The following is a 21,341-nucleotide window of genomic DNA, read 5'->3' on the forward strand; positions in this document are numbered from 1 at the left end:
CTCCGGATCGGAAGTTGACGCGAACGCTTCCGGGTCTCGCGGCACGATGTCTCGAGTCATGTGATACCAAGATGGCGGCGCCGCGGTAGCAGTCTTTGGGTTGTGGCGTCCGGGGAGTCGCGACGGTTTCTGCCCTCGGGCCGTGGGGGCTGCCACGCCTGGATGGTCCGTGCGGCGGCCCGTACCCCCGCATTGGGCACCTGTTCAGGGCTGAGGCTGTTGCTGTGGCGGTGGGTTCTGGGGAGTGCCGGTGACCTCTCTGCGGGTGCCCTGCGCCGGCTGTGGTCGCCCGAAGAGTAGAAGGGCAGCCGGCCTCCCGGTCTTCCCGACTCGCGGAGTTCCTCAAGCCTCCGAGAGCTCTGAAGGAGCCACAGCTCTGAGGGGCTGCGGGAGTTCGAGCCCGCGGGTATGTGATCGGCTGCCTCGTACCCCTGAGGGCGCAAAGAAGCCCGTAAGAACTTTGCTTCCTCCTCCAGAGGCCTGGCTCCTCGCTTTGGCTACCCCCGCATTCTTTCCCACTTCCTCTCAATGTACTCACCATATATCTGGAAATATGATCAGCGCCCCTGACGTGGTGGCCTTCACCAAAGAGGATGAATACGAGGAGGAACCTTACAATGAGCCGGCCCTGCCCGAGGAGTACTCGGTGCCGCTCTTCCCCTTCGCCAGCCAAGGAGCCAGTCCATGGTCCAAACTGTCCGGGGCCAAGTTCTCTCGGGACTTCATCCTTATTTCCGAGTTCTCTGAGCAGGTGGGACCCCAGCCCTTACTGACCATCCCCAATGACACCAAAGTTTTCGGTACTTTTGATCTCAATTACTTCTCTTTGCGGATCATGTCTGTGGATTACCAGGCCTCCTTCGTGGGCCATCCCCCTGGTTCTGCCTACCCCAAGCTGAACTTCGTGGAGGATTCCAAGGTCGTGCTGGGAGACTCCAAGGAGGGGGCCTTTGCCTACGTGCACCACCTCACCCTGTACGACCTGGAGGCCCGTGGCTTCGTGAGGCCCTTTTGTATGGCTTATATCTCAGCAGACCAGCACAAAATCATGCAGCAGTTCCAGGAGCTCTCAGCTGAATTTTCCAAAGCTTCAGAGTGCTTGAAAACAGGCAACAGGAAGGCATTTGCTGGGGAACTTGAAAAAAAACTGAAAGACCTGGATTACACCAGGACAGTGCTGCACACCGAGACAGAGATCCAGAAGAAAGCCAACGACAAAGGTTTTTACTCATCTCAGGCCATCGAGAAGGCCAATGAGCTGGCCAGTGTGGAGAAGTCCATCATTGAACATCAAGACCTGCTGAGGCAGATCCGCTCGTACCCTCATCGGAAGTTGAGGGGGTCCGATTTGTGTCCTGGGGAGATGGCGCACACCCAGGATCCGCCCAGCCAGGCAGCCACTACCTCTGACCCCGAAGAGTCTGCTGACAGAGACCATTACACCTGCAGACCCACCTACACCCCAAAACTCATCAAAGCAAAGTCCACCAAGTGTTTTGACAAGAAGCTGAAGACCTTGGAAGAGCTCTGCGACACCGAGTACTTCACCCAGACCCTGGCCCAGCTCAGCCACATTGAGCACATTTTCAGAGGAGACCTGTGCTACCTCCTGACCAGTCAGATCGACAGAGCACTCCTGAAGCAACAGCATATCACAAACTTCCTCTTTGAAGACTTGGTAGAGGTCGATGACAGGGGGGAAGAGAAACAGGAGAGTGCACCCCCTAAGCCCAGTCACGACAGGCCGCCTTCCAGGTCGGTAGAAGAATGTCCAGTTCCTCAAGTGTTAATTAGCGTGGGCTCCTACAAGTCCAGTGTGGAGTCCGTGCTAATCAAGATGGAGCAGGAACTTGGGGAGGAGGGGTCCAGGGAAGTGGAGGTGACAGAGTCAAGCAGTTTTGACCCCCAGGAAAACTTGGACTACCTGGATATGGACATGAAAGGAAGCATCAGCAGTGGAGAGAGCATTGAGGTTCTTGGCACGGAGAAGTCCACCTCTGTGCTGTCTAAGTCTGACAGCCAGGCCAGCCTCACGGTGCCCTTGAGCCCCCAGGTGGTCCGGAGCAAGGCTGTCAGCCACAGGACGATCAGCGGGGACAGTATTGAAGTCCTCAGCACCTGCCCCTCTGAGGCCCTCATCCCCGACGACTTCAAGGCCAGTTACCCAAGTGCCATTAATGAAGAAGAGTCCTACGCAGATGACGGTGGGGGAGCCATCCACTTCCAGGCAGGCCTCAGCCCGCCGGAGCTGGGGGAGGCCGAGGAGGGCGGCTCGGGGGTCACCCCGTCACAGACAGACTCCTGCTGCATTGGGAGGGAGGGTGGCACTCTGCGGGTGCCGCTCTCCACCCCGGGCCACACGCTCTCTGACGAGGACGGGGTCGTGAGTGTCCCCCCGCAGCGCTACCAGCAGAAGGACCAGGAGTTCCACATGGACTTCTCGGTGGAAAACGCCAACGCCTCTTCCCGAGACAGCGGTTCCGAAGGCTTCCCTGCTTATGAGCTGGACCCGAGCCACCTTCTGATCAGCCGGGACGGCAGTAAGACCAGCCTGGATGACCGCTCCGACGCCACCAGCTACGGGAGCAGCGTCATCTCCTCCAGCTCCGACAGGACTCCCTCTTCTGTTCCTCCCACTGGCCCCTCTTCCGAGAGGCATAAGAAGAGGGCGGGCCAGAACGCCTTAAGATTCATCCGCCAGTACCCCTTTGCCCACCCAGCCATCTACTCCCTGCTCAGCGGGAGGACGCTCGTGATCCTCGGGGAGGAGGAGGCCGCAGTCAGGAAGCTTGTGACCGCGCTGTCCATCTTTGTCCCCAGCTACAGCCTCCACGCCAAGCCCGTGAAGCACTGGGTGTCCTCTCCATTGCACATCACGGATTTTCAGAAGTGGAAGCTTATTGGTCTGCAGAGGTAATTGGTCACAGGTGGTGGGGATGGGCCCTGGCTGGTCAGAGATGAGGCTTCAGGTGGCCGTCCCTCTGGGTGAGGTTCACGAGTCGGTGTGGTGGCCCCAGAACCAGGAGGCCTGGCTTCCAGATTGGCCCCAGCACCAACTCGCTGTGTCGCTTTTGGCAAATCCTCTTCCTTTTTTGACCTGTTGCCTTGTCTGTCACATGAGGGGTTGCAGTTCCTAAGTGGTTCCCAACCTGGTCTGCACCCTGCTGTGTCAGAATGGTTTGGGAGGATTTTCTAGAATGCCGCAGGGTTGCGCTTGGGTTGGCCTGGGGTACGACGTGGAGTTCGCCTAGTGTGCAGCAAGGTTTGGGAACGACTGGACCGCTGGGTCTCAGGTCCCTGCTGAGTCTCTAACTCACGCTATGGGGTAAATGACTGAGGCGGGGTGTGCCTCTGAGGAGGGCAGGGGTGCTGGCAGAGGCAGCCGCCCCGGCTCTCCCTCCCCTGTCCCCTCTGCCCCAGGAGCCCATCCCCTCCCCCCGCCCCCTGGAAGCTTTCTCCTTTTTCCCCACGTCACCGGCTTGTGCTGTAGCAGGTTCTTTTGGGTTTTTCCACGTTCTGCTTGTCTGGCTCGGGGGACTTCTGCCCTGGCGTGCGCACTGGGCTCACTTCTCTCCCCGCACCTGCCTTTGCTCACCTGAGACTCATGCGCGTCAAGCTGGGTGATGGTAGGAGTCCACTCTCTGGACTACGGAGAGGGCAGGAGGCCTTTCCTCCCTGTGGCAGTCAGCGCCTTTATGCGGGTCCCTGGCATCCGTGAGGTCAGCGTCCCAAGCCGCCTCGTGTTCGCCCTGCTCACGGCCACCTGACTCGCTCGATCCTTGGCCGCCCCGCGGGGGCATGGTGGTGGGATTCAAGCCCGGGGCGCTTCCACGTCCACTTCACTCTCGGGCCGTGCTGGCGGGGCTGGGGTACGAGCTGGAGGGGCCCTGCTCTGGGAGAATTCGTGCTCTGGAGGCCAGAGCCCGGCGGCACAGGGAGCAGAGAGCTCTGACGGGGGCGCCTCACATGGGAGGCGTGGGACGGGTGCCCGGAGGAGGTCTGGGGTCTCTGGCTTGAGTGGCAGGGAGGCTGGGGTCGCAGTGGGGGAACAGTGAGGACGGGCCTGCCAAACAGGGGCAAGCCCAGCCCGTGGGCATCGTGGGAGTGTGGACGCAGGGCCGAGGCTCAGCGGGTGCCCGGGCCCCCGCGCCCCTGCCGGCGCCAAGTTTGAGCAGGGGTCGGGGTGGGGGCAGGCCTTTAAGGGACTGTGTTTGGCTGCTGTTCTCGGTGGGATGACGGGCGGGCGGCCCCTACACACACACCTTCCCGTCTCCAACTCTCCCTTCTCACCCCAACCCCTGACCTTTGATTTTTTTTTTGCCTCAAAAGATGGAGAATCTAAAACACACGTCAGTTTATCGACATCACCTGGCTTATCCAGGACCAGGTTCGGGATGGCCTTGCCCTTTCCAGAGGCTTCCCCTGAGCTTCCTTCCTTAGAACGCGGTGGCAGGCAAATGAGGTGCATCCTTCACGTCAGTTCCACTCTCCTGGGCACCCAACTGCAGTGCTGTGTTGAGAAGGATTCTGCGGCCCGGCGTGGCTGCACTGGGGAGCCAGCTGTGATCAATCACGATGTCTCTGGGATGCAGGCGGGGGTAGCGGCAGGTGGCAGTGTCCCTGGAAGGGGGCTGTGAGCTGCTCCTCCGCAGTGGGCACCTGGGCAGCGCCTTCCTCCCTCCTGGGAAAATAGTGGTCATTTGCCAGATACTTACTGAGAGCCATTACAGGCCAGCCGCTGTGCCTGGAGCCAGGATACAGGTGCGTCAGCAGGGGGGCGTCGCGTGACAGGGCTGCCCTCGCTCCCGTCCCAGCGTCACCACCCCGTGGGCTGGCGCTCCCCCAGGCTGTTTCCATTTGCACGAGGAAGACCTGCCTGGTGCTGGCAAGTGTCGGGGACCCATCGTGTCTGACCTGCGCCTGCTCTGTGCAGGCGCTGCTCTGATGTCCTGGGGGGCAGTGGAGGGGGGCGCCGATCGCCGTGTGGAAGGCAGGCCAGGTGGCCGGGGTGGAGCCGGGCCCTCGCCTCCAGACTTGAAGCCGTGGAGGGTCCCTCCAGGAAAGCGGGAGGCCCGTCAGCAGTGACAGCTGAGACCTTTCTAGGGAATGTCTGGTGACTCGTCCCACGAAGCCCTCCCTCCCACACCCCTGAGCGCACACAGGTGCTGGGAATCGGGAGATCTGCCCCCGGAGGGCCCTGCTCCGGCGGGCACCACGGTCGACGGGTCAGGGACCTTGCCCCCCAGGGCACGTGTCACTGGAGGGTCGGCCGAGGGGCCAGGAGGAGAGAGGGGACTGGATTCGCTGCGGCTCACCCGAAGGCATCCCGGGCGGTGAGCAGCGGACCCGGTGGGGCGGCGCCATGAGGGGACGAGCCGTGGCCCCAGCTGTCGGGCGTGGAGGCTCCTGCCGCTATCCCGCGGAGCAGGGAAGGGCTGCCCCCGGGATGCACGCAGAGCCCCGGCCCCGGGGGTGCCCAGAGCTGCAGGTGGCTAGTGAGACGGCCCCGCAGTCAGATCCAGCACTGAGACGGAGAGGCAGGTGGAGGCCCACCTGAGGGTCAGCATTTAAGGGTGTGAGCAGAGGGCTGCCTTTGTGTGTCTACGGGGCTCGGTCCCGGGTGCTGGATCAGTCTGGGATCCGAGAGCTGTGGCCTAGGACAGTCCCTTCCCCCCGCCCGGGCACTTGGACTGTGTGTAGGACTGTCCCTCAGGACTCTTACCCCAGAACCACCAGTGGCATTGGCCCTGGATTTTTCTTTTTCCACTGAAGTAGGCCCTCTGCCTGGAAATGCTTGTCAGTCAGATCAGACATTTGTGGGTGTAAGAGACGGATAAACAATCAGGTCGGTTTCCCACGATTATAAATCAAACCCAGCAATAATCGGGTTGCTTACTAAGCAGCAGTGAGAAGGCCTGGACTGTTTGGAAGACAGCTCCATTCTGCGCGGGGAGGTGCTGGTGTTGCGTCAGAGGCCTTGGGTTGAATCCCGGCTCAGCCGCCTTCTACGTGGGTGACCTAGGACAAGCCACAGTCCCTCTGCGGGCCCAGTGTCCTCATCTTTGCAGAGTCCCCCCGCCACCCCGGCCGTAATGAAGTTCAAGACGGGGGTGGGCGGGGTGCTGCCCGAGGGACAGAGGCCCGGCCGCACCTCCTCCCGTGTCATCTGGCCTCCGGAGGAGCTTTGAGGGGAGCCAATGAAGGAAGAGTTTGGAGGCGCAAAAGAGGTGGTGCCGCCGTGGGCGGGAGTAGGCTGGGGCGCCAGAGCCTGGGGAGAGGCTGGCCTGAGGTGGGCGGCAGCCAAGTGTAGGGCAGGAAGATGAGGTGAGGCATTTAGCTCGTGGCCCAGCCCCCGGGGGGGGAGGTAAGGGTCACCCAGGAGCGGGCGGGGAGCCGCCGGCAAGTCTGACTCCTCGTGGCCTGTGGTGGGGGGCCCGGCCCCGCTTGCCCCTGCGCCTGCCGTGCTCTGCAGTCCCCAGAGCCCACCTCTCTTAGGACTCCGAGGCCCCTCCTCCAGTGCCTTCCCAGCCCGCGGCCGCTGCTGTGGACACGGAGGCCACGCCTCCCCTCACTGGGCCGGCTCGTGTGCGTGTCCTTTCTTCCCAGCCAGGCCAGGCCCCAGGTCACTGCCTGGAATGCGCCAGGCGCACGATAAACGACTGTCAACTCTACAGGAAGAGAACACCCGGAGGGGGAAGTATGATGAGGCGACCTCAGTCCCAAGAGACCGCCAGTCCTTTTACAACTGCTCCACAAGCCCCGGCTTCCAGAGGAGCGCCAGTGTGTGAAGCGGCTGGCCAGCCGCTTGCTGGACTCTGCAGGGTAATCCCAGCTCCTCTGGGAGACCTGGTCTAGACGGGGTGGCCAGGGGCCGCTTACTGAGGCCGACACTCTGGCCTCCTTCCCTCGCTGAGTGAACCCGGCCTGCCCGTCTCTGATGTGCCGGGCACGGCATGGGGTGCGGTCCTGGGTCTGCAGGAGCTCCTGGCGCCACACCGGTCAGTGCCAGGCCGGTGGCGAGGGCCAGACGCTGTCCTGAGCGCCACAGCCTGTGCCTCCGCTGTGACGCCAGAGGCAGGACCATCGTCCTTGCCTCACAGCCGAGGCTCGGAAGTTAAGGACCTTGCCCCGGGTCACAGAGCGAGAACGAGGAGCGAACAGGTCCGGGAGGGGCCCCACGGAAAGCCTGGGGAGGGACAGCTGGGGCGTCAGGGGCAGCAGGAAGCAGGTCGTCAGGGCCTCGTGGGCCACACTAGGCACTTGACCTTGGTCGTGAGAGGGGTGAGGAGCCTCGAAGGCCGTGGTGGCCAGACCTGCCTTCCAGAGTGTGCCGGCGAGTGGGGCTGGGTGGGGGCTGGCCTCACGGCAGGGGCCCACCCCAGCTTCTGCCTCCTGACCTTGGCCTGTGTGTTTCAGGGTGGCGTCCCCCGCCAGTGCCGGCACTCTCCACGCCCTGAGCCGCTACAGCCGCTACACGAGCATCCTGGACCTGGACCGGAAGACCCTGCGCTGCCCCCTCTACAGAGGCACCCTGGTGCCCCGGCTGGCGGACCACCGCACACACATCAAGCGGGGCAGCACCTACTCCCTGCACGTGCAGAGTGTGCTCACGCAGCTCTGCGCCAAGGCCTTCCTCTATGCCTTCTGCCGCCACCTGCACCTGCCTGCCCGCGGCACGGAAGCTGAGGGGTTGGCCGCCAGCCGCCAGGCCAGCTTCTTGCAGCTGAACCTGGGGCTGGTGAACGAAGACGTCAAGGTGGTCCAGTACCTGGCAGAGCTGCTGAAGCTACACTACACGCGGGAGCCTTCCGCAGCCGGCCAACCCGTGCTCAGGTTCGACTACGTCCCCAGTTTCCTATACAAGATCTGAGGTCAGGCCCGGCCACTGTGACCAAGACGTGTGACTCGGTACGGGGAGGGCGTTGGCATGACCGGGGGTCTTCTGAGCTGTTTAGACTTCTGGTGTCGTTGGCAGGAAGGAAACCGAGGTGGCAGCCGTGGTTCCCAGGTGGCTCTGGGCAAGGACGGTGGGGGCACTGGCCCCCTGGTGGCATCTGGAAGGACGGTAACAGCTCGCGGCCCCTTGGAGAGTGGCCTGGGGTTGGGACTGGGGGCCAGGGCAGAAGAAAGCTTCGGCACTGTGATGAGGGACAGGGAGGCGGAGCCTGCAGGGAGGACCACGCCGGCCCTCTTGCGCAGCAACATCAAGGGGAGCAGCCGTTAACTGGATTATTTGGTCAAAAGCAGGACAATGGAACGTCCATTGCCTAGTGCAGACCCCAGCCGGACCTTTCGCGTGCCCTTGTGGAGCCGCCCTCCCAGGGGAGGTCCCTGGATGCTCCCTGCCCTGTCCTCACGTCCTCGCCAGGCACGGAGGGGCCTGCCGCTGGGCTCCCAGGCTCAGCGGAGTGACCAGTCACTGGCCCCTGGTCATCAGAACCGCTGTCGTGGGGGCCTGGGCACAGGCTTCCTGCTGTGCGGGCGAGGAGCCACCAGCTGTCCTGGGGGTGCCGACACTGTCCTCTCGGGGAGGGTCTGCAGGTGGGCTGGCGCTCGCCCGGCAGAGGTCACCGCAGACCGTCGCTACCACTTCACTACCTCACGGGGTGTCGCGGGCACGGGGCAGCCAGCGGGCTGGGATCTCCTCCGGGAAGGCCGTGCTGGCCTGGAGCACACGCACTCACAGCAGCTCGTTCCGCCCCAGCTGAGTCCCAGCCCCACTTCCTGTTTACCCACCAGGACCCTCCTGACACAGTTACCACTGGTGTGTGTAGGTGGATGGTTTTTTGCAACCTTGAAAATGTCATACTTTTCTTCTTTAAGTTGTTTGTCCCTGAGCAGGGAGAACTCTTGGTATTACTGCTTTTTAATTTTTTTCCCCAAGTTGTGGTAAAACGCACCTGAACCAGCTATAGTGGTTGCTCCTGAGCATGCGTGCGTGTCTGCCAGGGCCGTGTTCTGTGTCGTCAGAGTCCTGCTGTTGAGACCTGGTCCGCCACCAGCTTTGCAGCACACCACAGCGGTCAGGACCCCCGGTGACCAAGGAGGCTTCGTATCATCTCTTTCCCGTGGCCCTCCCTGCCCAGGCTTCTGGTCAGGGTCCCCATTCCTGCCAGAGTGTGATTCTGCTCCGGAGGCCGTGACCAAGGCCCACTGTGACAGGGCTGCCACCGCAACTCCTCGGGTCCTCGCACCTGTGCTGTCACCTGTGTCCCTCAGAGAGGCGTCTCCAGGGACCACATGGCAGCTTCCGAACGTGCAGTGTGGGTGCTGGTGGGAAGGCTGCCCTCCTGTTACCACCGCCCCCCTTGTGTTCAGATGCTGCTTTGTTTTCTAGGTAGGTGGCTAATTGCATCTACTTGGGCCTCCTGGGACACGAGCTTGTGACACCTTATGTCCGAGGGAAGAGCAGTCCATGGGGCCCAAATGACCAGATGGGAAGCGATCATGGGCCCACCCCTGTTTCGTTCCCGGGCCACCAACATGGCCTCTGTGGTTCACACCTCGCACCTGGGAAGCCAGGAAGGGCAGCAGGTCAGTCACACTGGCCTAGAAGCGAAAGTCCACTCTGGAGGGTGTTTGTGCAGAAGCTCCGCCTCGGGCGAGCCCTGCCGGTGCGAGAAGGCCTGGCCGTGGGGCGGCCGCAGAGAGGGCACCCAGAGCCCCTCTCCTGAGCTGTTTCTTCATTGAGGAGTAGAGCTGTATTCGCTGACTAGTGGCTGAACTCCAGCATTTAAATTTTGGTTAAAATCCAGCTTTGCAGCGTGGCAGTTTCACAGAATGCTTGATGCCAAGTATGTTTCTCTTCAAAGGGAGCTCAAAGGGGAACCAGGCCCTCCCGGCCCCACCACGCTGGGGACTGGAACCTGCCAGGAGTCTCAGATGCACCTGAGTCTGAGTGGTGGGGGCCTGTGCAACGAACTCATCTCGTCGGGAATCTTAAGAGGTTTTCCCTGGTAATAGGTCAGCAAGCGTCCAAATGCTGAGAAACGCTTCAAAAATCAGAGGGTGTCAGTGCCCTTAGTACTTTTTCAATTCTAAGTATTGCCTCGAAGGCCCAGGCACCAAAACCTTGAGGTTTGTTTCAACTTCACTTTCAGTCCATTACCTGCCCCCCAACCCTGCCTTTTTTCTTTTTCCAGTACGCAGGCCTCTCACTGTTGTGGTGTCTCCCGTTGCGGAGCACAGGCTCCGGACGCGCAGGCTCAGCGGCCATGGCTCACGAGCCCAGCCGCTCCGCGGCATGTGGGATCTTCCAGGACCGGGGCACGAACCCGCGTCCCCTGCATCGGCAGGCGGACTCTCAACCACTGCGCCACCAGGGAAGCCCCCACCCTGCCTTTTTAAAGCAGTCCAGGTTAAGAAGAACCTGCCCAGGCTGGCATTTATGCAGTAGTGATTTCCAGAAGCTCCACGGTAGACATCAGCTGAACCCTTTTCTAGCACCTGTGGCCCTGGGGACCCTACTCCTTTAGTAGAATCTGGAAATGGGCTGTGATAGCCCAGCTGCCATTTCCTATCTAGCTCTGAATTTCTTGCTTCAGATCAGTTACTGTGTGCAAAGTATCATAGACTTCATCCCCAAACAAGTAACAAATCCCATGTCAAAATCCCAGGATGGCCGATAGATTCTCCCCAGAGTGCCAGGGCTGCTGCAGCTCGTGACACGTCCCTGGAGGCCCAGCGGCCTGGAAGATCTCGCACGCAGCTCGCCACCCACTCCACCACTGCTGGGCGCGTGGCCCCCCCCTTCCCAGCCTGATGGCGCCTGGCCGGTCAGCTTCTCCACATGGCCCACGTCATCTTTGCACAGGCAGGAGCCCTCCTGGGCTGGTGCGGTCCATCAGTCCATGTGGACAGCCTTCGGAGGCACCAGCCCCCCAAGCCAGCATCAGCTCTTACCTCCCATCTCCCTAGAGGCTCAAGAAAGTGCCTTGGCTCGTGCTTTGAAGCAAACCAGCTAGCTTTCTGGCTTTTTCCCAATATTGTGATAGAAACTGATACAACTGGAATTTTTGAGAGAGAGATGGTATTAACATTGCAAAAAGGAAAAGTATCAAATCTCTACTTCTGGCTGGAAGGAAAACCAGCCTAGCCTCAGCTAAGGCTGGAGCACAACCCAGCTGTTCTGAGCCCGTCCTGCTTTGAGGTTTGGTTTCAGCTGCGGGGAGGAGGGAGCACTTGGCCATGAATCAAGTGCTGGTCTGGGGCCTAGCCTCCCGGGAGTGCTTGTGTGGTGGCCTTTGTCTCTTGCGGGGGCGGGGGGAACAGTCAAGCTTCTGGGTGTAAGGCTGTTTCCACAGCTGTGGAGGTGGCAGCCACCCTGCCCGCTGCGCTGGAGCCCCGGGGCGTCAACTGCAGCTGTGTTAAGGCCACGGTGAGAAGCACAGTGCGTGAGGACGTCGTATTTGTCATTTTTTGAAAACCTGTATTATTACTGCATGCTCCTCGTCGTGTGTGAGCGTGAGTCCCACCGGGTGAGCCGTGGTCACTGCGGCCAGGGCGAGAGCACGCTGCACGCCACATGCGTGCCTGCAGCTCCCGGTGTGGCTGCACCAGAGTTCAACCAGTCATGCCAAACCAATAGTAGGAGGTGTACTTTTTAAGAAATTAATTTATTTGAGTTGAGATATTTTTGAGATATAAAAATTGGTTGTATTTTTTAAAGCTATAATTCTTGTAGACATTCTGTGGTTAAAAATTTGTGCTTATTATATATGGTCATCTATGTTTTGCACTTGAGATTTGTGAAAAATAAAGTTTCTGTGGGAAGGTGACCTCTGGTTTCCTGATCACGGGAGGGAGGTGGTTGTCTGCTCAGCGGCTTGGGACCAGGTTTCCTGGCCTGCCTGCCCTGGGCTGGGGGAAGGGGATCACATCCCCCTCCCGCCCAGGTGCTGTAAGCGGCCCTCCCACGGAGCTGGGTGGCACCTGAATAGACCCGTCTAACTTGTGATTCTGATTGAAAGCACAGCAGAAGGGCCAGGACGCTCCCTCCTCGTTTGCGACGGTTATAACTGAGTCCTCCTTTGGTGCCCACGGGGGAGCAGATAGCAACGGGCAGCTCTTCCAAGCTCGAACTTCGGTGCTTCTGGCTGCCGCAGCAAGTCAGGGAAGCCCAGGGACTCTTAAGAGTGGAGTCTTCCCAGTAACCCTGCCCTCCACCCGTCTGGATAATTAAGGCTGAATGGCTAAATTGTATTTGATTTTTCCAGAACAACTGTACGTAGCTGTGAGAAAGTGAGGTTCACATTTAAACTCCTTAATAACTTGTCCCAGGATGACTAACACTGAGCCTTAAACAAATGTTGGTTTGTGAACAAGGTAAAAAAAGCAAAGTCCGAAACAGGGCCTGTGTGGGGCCTCCAGGGCGCTGGGTCCCTGGGCGGGCGGGCACTCCTCTAGAAGTCGGGCAGGCCGGGCAGAGGGAAGAGGGCGGCGAAGCTCTCCACCTCTGCCCTGAGTGCCGCCACAGCCCGCTGATGATCCTCGGCCCCTGCCAGCTTCTCCGTGAACTCCTTCAGGGTAGCCTTCACCCCCACGGTGTCCTGGATCCGCAGGGTCAGCTCTATCCCTGCACCAGCGAGAGACGCCACTGCCCGTGTGCCCCCGGCGGCCGGGCCCGACTGCTCTGCTGTCCACGCGCCCGCCACCCTCTCAGCCCACGCGGTCTACTGGGCGATGCTCTGGCTCCCGGCCCTGCTCCAGCCTTGACGCAGAGCCGTCCTTCATCCCGACCGCACAGCCCCACGCGGCCAGTGTCCACGCCTCTCCTCACCTCTGTGAATAAAATGGGCAACTTTTTGGAAATCTTCTTCCAAGAGTCCTCGGGATGTCAGCGCCGGGGTCCCCAAGCGCAGTCCGCTGGGCCGCAGGGCGCTTTTGTCACCTTCAAGAGAAACAGGCTCTGTCCCTGGGCTGCACCCGTCTCCCCACTGACCGTCGGGCACTGGGAAGGGGCTCGTGGGCAAAAGGAATAGGCCCACGGACGGTGGCTCACACCTCGGCTGCGCTACTTGAAATATCAGGAGAGCCGCCTTTTGCGACGTGGTCCTTGCTCCTGACACCAGGGCAGCATCTGTCTGGGTTTCAGGGGCATCGCCCACATCTTATTCACGACCCGCTGAGAAATGCAGCCGGTTTTCCAGAGGCCCCAGCCTCCCTCTCCCTCTCCGTCCCCAGCGGGGTCAGCGCCGTGTCAGAGGGGGCGGGCAGGAGAGCACGGCCTGGCCCCATCCAACGCTGCACATCTTGTCCCCAGAGCCAAGTCACCATCGGCCTTGAGAGGTGCAGACAGGAGAGGGCTGAGGACGCTCACCTGGGCAGGTGTTCTTGTTGCAGGCGATGGAACAGGCTTCCAGCACCTTCTCAGCCCGGCCGCCGTCTGTGCCTTTGGAGCGGAGGTCCACGAGGATCAAGTGGTTGTCAGAACCACCTGGAAACCGGGTTAGACACATGGAAGCCAAACCCATGCCGAGCCAAGGGATCTTTCTCTTCCAAAGAAACGGGGGTGTGTGACCCCCACCACGTGTCCTGCGGGGCTGTCATCACCTGCTGAAGACCATATACCCCAGGGCCTCAGAGTTTGAGAAGAAGCAGAGTAGTTTAAAAAGGGAACCTGAGGACGTAGAGGGGGCTGAGGGCAAACGACCAGCCCAGGCGGCCCGCTGCCACATCCCAACCTGTCAGGTGCCAGGGCAGCACCTCGAAGCCTGTTGGGGTGATGACGTCATCTGGGAATGTGCCCCTTTTCTCTAAGTCCACCCGCAAGGCTCCCTCTGAGGGGGCCTCAGAGTAGCGGGCAGTGGGCGATCTAGGTGACAGGGTGACGGGCACGTCAGGTGCAGACACTGCCAGCCATCGTGTGCTTTAACCCCAATGCTGCGAGGATGATAGTATTTTCAAAGTGGTGCAGAAGAGATATGGAAGAACTTTCTGGAACGGCCCAAGGAATCTTCCAAGCACCTGATCTTCACTTTGAACTCTAGTTAATCCCTGGGTTAACTAGACCCCCATCGCTGACTTAGGCGATGACCGCGGCTTCAAAGACGCATGTGGCCTAAGCGGATGTGCTGCTCTGGACCCACAGCCCCCTTGCTTGCCACGTGGCTTTAGGAACCTCAGACGCCCATTTGTGAAATAAGACCAGCGATTCCCAAAGCTATCTCGAGGTTTGAACGAGGTCGTGTATACAGAGCTGCGGGGATCCCGAGTCACCCCAAGGCTGTGGCCACCGTGCCCAGGCCAGGACCCTACAGCCACACCCTGACAGGGCCGGGACGGGCTCTGTTCCTGTCGTACCTGTGACCACTTTGTAGCCCAGCGCCATCAAGGTCTCGGCCAGAGCCCTGCAGTTGGCCAGCACCTGGCGCTGGTAGAGTCTGAACTCCGGAGTCATGGCCTGCTTCAGAGCCACCGCCACCCCTGGCAGGAGATGAAGACAGACCGTGAGTCAAATAAACACCCGTCTCCACTTGGGCTTCCCAGCTTCTCAGTGTCACCCAGGGCGGCAGGTTACATCTCCTCCCAAAATGATCCCTTTTAACCCTGCAATTACCCGGCTAAGCCTCAGACCTCTCTCTCTGAGCAAGTGCTTTTGAGGTGGCCTCTCTCCAGCATGAAGTCTCAGGCTAAGGAAATCACCAGGGGAGAGCTGTTCCCAGCAAGATGGATTTTATGTCCTTTTTAAGCTCGACGTGTGTAAACGGATCACTTAGCTGCTGATGCTTTGATGCCAAATTATGCACCTTTCAGAGCAGAGTCCAGATGAGACGTACAGGCCTGACCTACCTGCACACCCAGACTCCTCTGGGACCTTGTTCGATCCCCAGGGCTGCTTAAAGGGGCACAGAGATGGAGGAGGATGCAAACCACGTGCCCACGTCCTGGCACAGGAGCCCCCAGTCCGCGTGTGGAGAACGGCCTGGAGAGGCTGGAGGGCTGGCATCCCCCCACTGGAGGGCGCTGAGCGGGTGGGTGTAAGGGGAGCGGCCCCTGCCCACTCTGGAGCCTAAAACTCCCCCTTCACTGCTCCCTCCACACCCCTTCTCGTATACACCGGTACTTCTCCTGACGGTCTCCCAGTGGGGACAGGACACCTTTGTCCTGGCTCCCCCACCAACTGCTCTGCTCCAAAGACGGAGTAAAAGCTCTGAGGTCATCAGATTTTCTCAGGCTCGGGTACAACCAGAGAAGGAGTATGTCTATGACAGCTGCTGGGCCATCATGGAATAGGACCTAGGAGGTACCAGCGTGGCCCCAAAGTCAAGGCCGAGGGTCAGACACGGGTGTCGCCGTCCTCTCCCCTGGAGGCCAGGAGACCAGGGGAGGGCCGCCCGCCCGCTCCGTGCTCCTTCGGCTGTGCAGTCTTCCGTTGTCAGGTCCCCTCCCCGCGGTTTCTCAGGGGCTCAGGTGGGGCCTGCCCGACTCAGTGGAGTGGCCGTCACCTCTGTCCCTGCTGACATATGCACTGCTCCCCTTCCCTGACTCGTCAGCACCTCTTAGACAGTGCACACGCTCTGGGGGACGCGCTATGGGGGAGCTGCCCGAGGCGTGTGGCCACGGGGCCTGGGCAAGGTGGGTCTGCATTACCAGCAATGGCGTGGTTGTGGGGGCCCCCCTGCAGGCCTGGGAACACAGCAGAGTTGATGAGTGACTCCAGGTTGTAGCGAGTCTCTCTGCCCGTCTTCGGGTCCACGCTGCGCACTCCTGGACATAAGACAACACGGGACATGGGACAGGCGATCCCCTGTTTTCTCCCCACCTGGACACAGACCCGGCCCCACTCCTGGAGGCAATGCTGCAGGCCAGGGAGGGTGCTTGTTCCCAGGGGGGCTGGGTGGGGGAACCACCCTTCCTTTGACCCTTCAAAGGTCAAAGGAAGGGGCTTCCCTGGTGGTGCAGTGGTTAAGAATCCGCCTGCCAGTGCAGGGGACACGGGTTCGAGCCCTGGTCCGGGAAGATCCCACATGCCACGGAGCAACTAAGCTCATGTGCCACAACTACTTAGCCTGCACCCTAGAGCCTGCAAGTCACAACTACTGAGCCCACGTGCCTAGAGCCCGTACTTGGCAGCAATGAGAAGCCCGTGCACCGTAACTAGAGAAAACCCGCGTGCAGCAACAAAGACCCAATGCAGCCAAAAAAAAAAAAAAGTGAAAGGAAAGATGAAAATGTCCCTCCACTGAGATAGTAACAAAGAATACACCTCGGGCATATTTCCTCAAAGAACTGTCCAAGAGAGCAGTCTTCCAAGATGACTCCTTTAGGGGAGACGTGACTCATCTGGCCAGAAACGGAGAAGCTTCCTTTCTGAGAAAAGTTAAGGACCAGTAATAAGAGCTGCCAGTGTCTCCATGGAGCTTCTTGTGAGCCAGGAACTGCTCTGAGCAGTTTCCCTAAATTCATTCATTCGATCCTCACAACAGCAGTCCCCAGGGACAGGTACTATTATTATGATCCCTACTCTGGAGGTGAGGAACTGAGGCACAGAGAGGCTGCACAACTAGCCAAAGATCACACAGCACATCCATGGCAGAGCCAGGACTTGCTCCGCCTGGAGGGTCAATCGAATATCACCAACATACAGTGGGGAAAACAAACGTCTCCCCAGCAGGTGGGAAAGGCCGCCTGCCTCAGAAACCTGAACACAACTGAGGAGGGGCCTCTGAGGGGCACAGAGGCAGCAGGGCCCTGAGAAGCCCAGTGGGCACATGGTGTATCCAGTCCTGGCCAGCGGCTGGGCAAGGGGGTCCCGCAGGGGGTAAAAAGAGATGCGGTCACCAGAGGGGGGTTCTCTCTGCTGACGTGAGGTTAGTGCACCGGGACTGGAGACTATGAGACCCTAATCCTGCTTCTCAGGAATGGGACTCCCAAATAAGGGGACACATGCACGTAGGCTCCATCATGGGGAGGAAAAATTCCTCACTCAAACGACAAACTCCTACCATGGTTTACACATCAGTGTCTTATGGTTTGATTATTGAGTCTTTCTCTGGGAGAAACATGCTACAGTAAGTTCACCAAAATAACGCTGCACCGCGAGGTCTCTGAGAGCCCCGCCAGCCACGCACACCCTCCTGTCACCCCAACATCTTCCACTCAACAGGATAAGTTGAGCCACAGGACGCTGGCCCCCAGGACACCCTTCCCCTTCCCCCTTCCCCCGGACCTGGACAGCTGTGCTCAGGGCTTCCTGCTCCTTACAGCATCTGGGTCAGTCTTCCTGGCTCCCTAAACCGACTGTGGGCCCCAAGAAGAAAGGCAGCCCTGGCCCCGCCAGGAGCGCACCCTTCCTGTAGAAGATCATGCCGGCGCGGCAGCCCCGCAGAGTCTTGTGGGTGGTGGTGGACACCACGTGGCAGTGCTCGAAGGGGGAGGGCACCACGCCGGCCGCCACCAGCCCACTGATGTGTGCCATGTCGGCCATGAGATACGCCCCGTTGTCGTCAGCGATCTCACGCAGCCGGGCGTAGTCCAGGTTCCGGGAGTAGCAGCTGGTCCCTGAGATGGCAAGGGTGACACTGAGTCAGCTCGAGAGCAGAGCCGCCTCGGTTGGGCACGATGTCTGAAAGCCGGCCTTGCCCCCTCTAAGGCCTGAGGATGGAAACGAGGGACGCCTGCAAATCCCGCCTGTGCCAAAGGCGACCCCCTGCTCTCTGCCCCTGTGTTGCGTGGCTGGGGCGGCCCCTGGCCATTAGCAGCCCAACTAGGCAGGGGCCAACATGTCCAGATGCTTCTGGGGAACAGTGCAGGACTAATGGTCCTGACAGAAAAGGAAACAGACCCAAGCAGCTCAGCTGCGCGGCAGAAACCAGCAGGGAATGAGGACAGGGCGGGAACAGCACACAAGCTTGTTTGTGAGAGGCTGGGGCCCCGCCGGGCTCCTCACCTGCGATGATGAGCTTCGGGTGGAAGAGGCGGGCATTCTCCTCCAGCTGGTCGTAGTTGACGTAGCCGGTGTCGGGGTTCACCTGTGGACAGCACGGAGACGGGGGCTTGGGCCGCTTCGTCCTGCCTGGCTGTCGAGCGTAAGAGGACTCCCTCCACCTGCCCAGAGCTCTTTGCTGCCCTCGCTGCCAACCAGGACTTGTGGGCGAGACGGGGCACAAGTGCTTAGGCAACGAGGCATCATGGCTCTCGGACAGGATGCCCTGGGGGTCCTGGGCGAAGAGCGAGCCCTGCTCCTGACTCGCCGCAGAAGGAACCAGAGGGACAAACATGCAGCACGTGTGCGGGTGCGAAGGCCCTGCCGCCTCACCCCATGTCCGTCTAGTCCAGACACATGAGGCGAAAAGAAGAGAGAAAGGCTCGGGGGCCCAAAGGCCACCCAGGCCGACGCTACTCGGACACCTCGATTGTGCACCACGAAGGCCTAGAACCAGTAACGGATCAGCAAGGCCCCCGGTTACAGGGCTGAAAAACAAAGGTCCATTTTGTGTGTGTGTGTGTGTGTGTGTGTGTGTGTGTGTGTGTGTGTGTGTGTGTGTGTGTGTGTGTGTGTGTGTGTGTGTGTGTGTGTGTGTGTGTGTGTGTGTGTGTGTGTGTGTGTAGGAAAAAATAGAAAACAAAATTTTAATAATATCATTACATTAGTTTTGAAAAACTGTAAAATATTTAACAAAAGATGAACAAGACCTCTGCACAAAGCACTATTGAGAAAAACTTAAAAACACCTAAAAAGAGTAATTAAGGCAGCGTGTGCTTGCAGGACGATCTGACAGACAGAACTGAGCCCAGAAGCAGAATCCCTTGTGCTGGAAGGCCACCCGCATGGTGAGGACGGGGGGGGGGGGGGGGGCCCTGCAGGAAGGAGGCCTTCCGGTCGCGGCACTAGGCCAGGTGGGTGCCCACCTGTCACCGGGGCACCGACCTCACCCCATACACAGAAATCCCTTCCCAACAGACCACGGATCCATGTGCAGCATGTAAAACACAACACCTTTTTTTCCGGGGGGTCGGGGGGAACTCATTTCTTAGTAATTTCAGTTTATTAAAGTTGTGTTAAAGCACTTGTGCTGGGGAGTGGGTATAACCACAGAGGGGTCGCTGTAGGGAGACTTTAGGGGCCTGGGAGCCCCTGGGGAGGAGGTGGTTGGAAGCCCCTGCCCCCGCAGAGGGAGGATTCAGGTTGGGTGGGCGCCCTTTCCAAATGAAAAAGGTGCCTGCAGCTTAGCACAGTTACAGAGCTTGTGTGAGACGTCGCTGGGACCGGCGGAAGGATGCTCTGGGGCTTGGTCTGGGGCTTTGTTTCAAGGGCGTGAAGCGGTTCCTCCTCAGTCACCTGAACTCGGTGAAGAAACTGTTGGCTTAATAAAAAATCAACAGCTGACCCACAGTAAAAAATTGGACATAATTCTAAAAAAGTTTTAAAGGAGACTGATTACCAAAAAAAAAAACAATCTGTTGCTACTCTCTCCCTCCACATTTTGCTTTTTAAATTTGTGGGATTTTTTAAAAAGGTTTTTTGTATCTTGAAAATTCAACAATACAACAGCTCCTGGAAGGATTCACAGGCGTTCGTCAAAGGGCAGCAACAGGAAGTGGAGAGGAGAGATTCCTGCTGCGGTTCCTGTCTGTCCGTGTGGGGCGACTGCTGGGAGGTGACGGTCCCGCAGAGAGGGCAGGGGCTGGGGAGGGGCCTAGCAGGGAGGCAGCCCGGCGGGCAGAGGAGGGAAGCCGCTGGCTGGATTTTTCAAAGAGCAAAGTTAGCTCAGCGAGCGTAATGCTGCGCGGCTGCCGTGGCAGGCACGTGGAAATGACCAGGAATGGCCATTCGACAAGAAACACCGGAGACGGGTCCAGACCCAAGGAAGCAGCACCCTGTGCACCACAAGCCACGATGCAGGTTACCTGCTTTCCACCCCACTCTGGTCGTCCCTGTTGATCAGCCGCCACGCCTCCGCGAGCCCACCAACCTTACATGCGGTTTTTGACCACACTGTTTATGATGACGAGGGTTGGTCCCATGCCGGGCACAGGCGGGTACTGGGTGCAGCTGGCTGAAGTCAGGTCTGGCAGGGGCGGGGGTGTAGACACAGGCTACTCTCACCATGCCAGGCGTGGGTGGCCGCACAGCCCCGGCTCTAGCCCCCCACCTGCAGGGACTCGGCCGGCGTGGAGGGCTGTGTGCTGGGGCCAACCCTGGGGGGTCTGGCTGTCACCCCCCCCGGTTCTGGACCAGCCAGCACCCCGACTGCGGCTGAAAGCCGTGGTCAGTCGCCTCCCCGCCCGTCTCCCTGCGCCTCAGCTCAGCCCCTAGCGCTCCATCCCCTGCGAGCCCTGAGTGCCCGAGGGTCCCCAGGGCAGGGAAAGGACAGTGACAGGGGTACTCCCTGAGGTGCCTGGGAATGAAGCTCTGTATTCCCATGGGCGCGCCCAGCACTGGAGGCTTTGAGAACAGGCTGTGGAGCTGCGGAGAGACGCACTTGTACCTTGTAGGCCATAGATTCGAAAAAGATGGACGTAGCAGAGATCTTCTTCTTGTTGGTCATGAACCCATGGGTCAGGTGGCCCCCGTCGGGCAGGTCCAGGCCCATGATGCGGCCGTGGGGCTCCACCAGGGCTGTGTACACCGCGAAGTTTGCGGGGGAGCCTGGAGCGGGCAGACCAGGGAGGTGCGATTACTCCTGCCCACAAGGCCGTCGACCAGGGTGGCCAGAACAGGCCTGGCCGCGATGCACTCCTCTGGCCCCAGGTGCCCCTGGTGGGAACATTCAGAGACGGGGGCTGCCCGGGAGGCGCTCGTGTAGCTAGCAGCCGAGGGCGACAGGGGAACACCCCAAGCCCAGCGGGATCCCCGGGAGGCTGGCAGGAAGGGGTCTGCCCAGGCCTGTCTGGACGTGGTGATTACCTGAGTAGGGTTGGACATTGACTCCCCAGCCCTGGGGGTCCAGGCCATACACCTGCAGCGCTCGCTTCTGACAGAGGACCTCCAGCTCATCGATGAATTCCGTCCCGCCGTAGTACCTGCAGGGAAGGCAGGGGACGTGGGCCCACGCAGCCCACCTCTGCACTGAGGACGGAGGAGCAAGGGTGAGAACGCGCACCCTGAACCCACGCGACAGCTTCCGCCAGCGCCCAGGGGACTGTGTCTGGCCATCTGTGAGGAGGGGCGGACAGACCTTAGGGACACTGTCACGGCTGTGTGATCACCTATGTAAGGTGCCCACAGGAGTCAATTCACAGGGGTGGAGTGGGGAACAGTGGTTGCATTCTAATAAAATTTTACTTTTGGTTGAGTAATTCCATATCAAAATTTATCATGCATTTGTATTTTTTATTATTTGTATACTAATACTTGTAATAACTCAATCCAGAAGAAATTTTTAACACTTAGGCCT

The 21,341-nt window shown here is 59.7% G+C and overlaps 2 protein-coding genes across 10 annotated transcripts in view; one reads left to right on the forward strand and one right to left on the reverse strand.

The window, feature by feature from the left end:
* The first annotated feature begins 54 nt into the window (after window positions 1-54).
* On the forward strand, window positions 55-11,777 carry SMCR8 (SMCR8-C9orf72 complex subunit). 2 transcript variants are annotated; one of them, XR_010937619.1, is made up of 3 exons: window positions 55-2,913; window positions 4,330-4,462; window positions 7,417-7,526. XR_010937619.1 is itself a non-coding variant. In XM_067716613.1 (2 exons), exons 1-2 carry the CDS (start codon window positions 554-556, stop codon window positions 7,868-7,870), a joined length of 2,814 nt encoding a protein of 937 aa, XP_067572714.1. In that variant the 5' UTR covers window positions 55-553; the 3' UTR covers window positions 7,871-11,777. The 2 variants fall into 2 exon arrangements, 1 of the variants encoding a protein (XP_067572714.1); XM_067716613.1 differs by lacking the exon at window positions 4,330-4,462 and having other exon boundaries at window positions 7,417-11,777.
* Window positions 11,597-21,341, reverse strand: part of SHMT1 (serine hydroxymethyltransferase 1) — a 60,467-nt gene continuing 50,722 nt past the window's right edge. For 7 of the 8 annotated variants that reach the window (XM_067716628.1, XM_067716632.1, XM_067716630.1 and 4 more), the window contains 9 exons: window positions 20,852-20,967; window positions 20,433-20,593; window positions 17,891-17,972; window positions 17,290-17,502; window positions 15,592-15,708; window positions 14,302-14,424; window positions 13,319-13,435; window positions 12,779-12,889; window positions 11,597-12,574 (listed from right to left, as the gene is read on the reverse strand). In XM_067716628.1, coding sequence (XP_067572729.1) covers window positions 12,402-12,574; window positions 12,779-12,889; window positions 13,319-13,435; window positions 14,302-14,424; window positions 15,592-15,708; window positions 17,290-17,502; window positions 17,891-17,972; window positions 20,433-20,593; window positions 20,852-20,967 — 1,213 coding nt within the window. In that variant the 3' untranslated portion in view covers window positions 11,597-12,401. Of the gene's footprint in view, window positions 12,890-13,318; window positions 13,436-14,301; window positions 14,425-15,591; window positions 15,709-17,289; window positions 17,503-17,890; window positions 17,973-20,432; window positions 20,594-20,851; window positions 20,968-21,341 lie in introns of all 8 variants that reach the window. The other variant, XM_067716634.1, reaches the window with a different exon arrangement.

The sequence above is a fragment of the Pseudorca crassidens genome, chromosome 19 (genome assembly GCF_039906515.1).
Source record: "Pseudorca crassidens isolate mPseCra1 chromosome 19, mPseCra1.hap1, whole genome shotgun sequence".
NCBI classification, from domain to species: Eukaryota; Metazoa; Chordata; class Mammalia; order Artiodactyla; family Delphinidae; genus Pseudorca; species Pseudorca crassidens.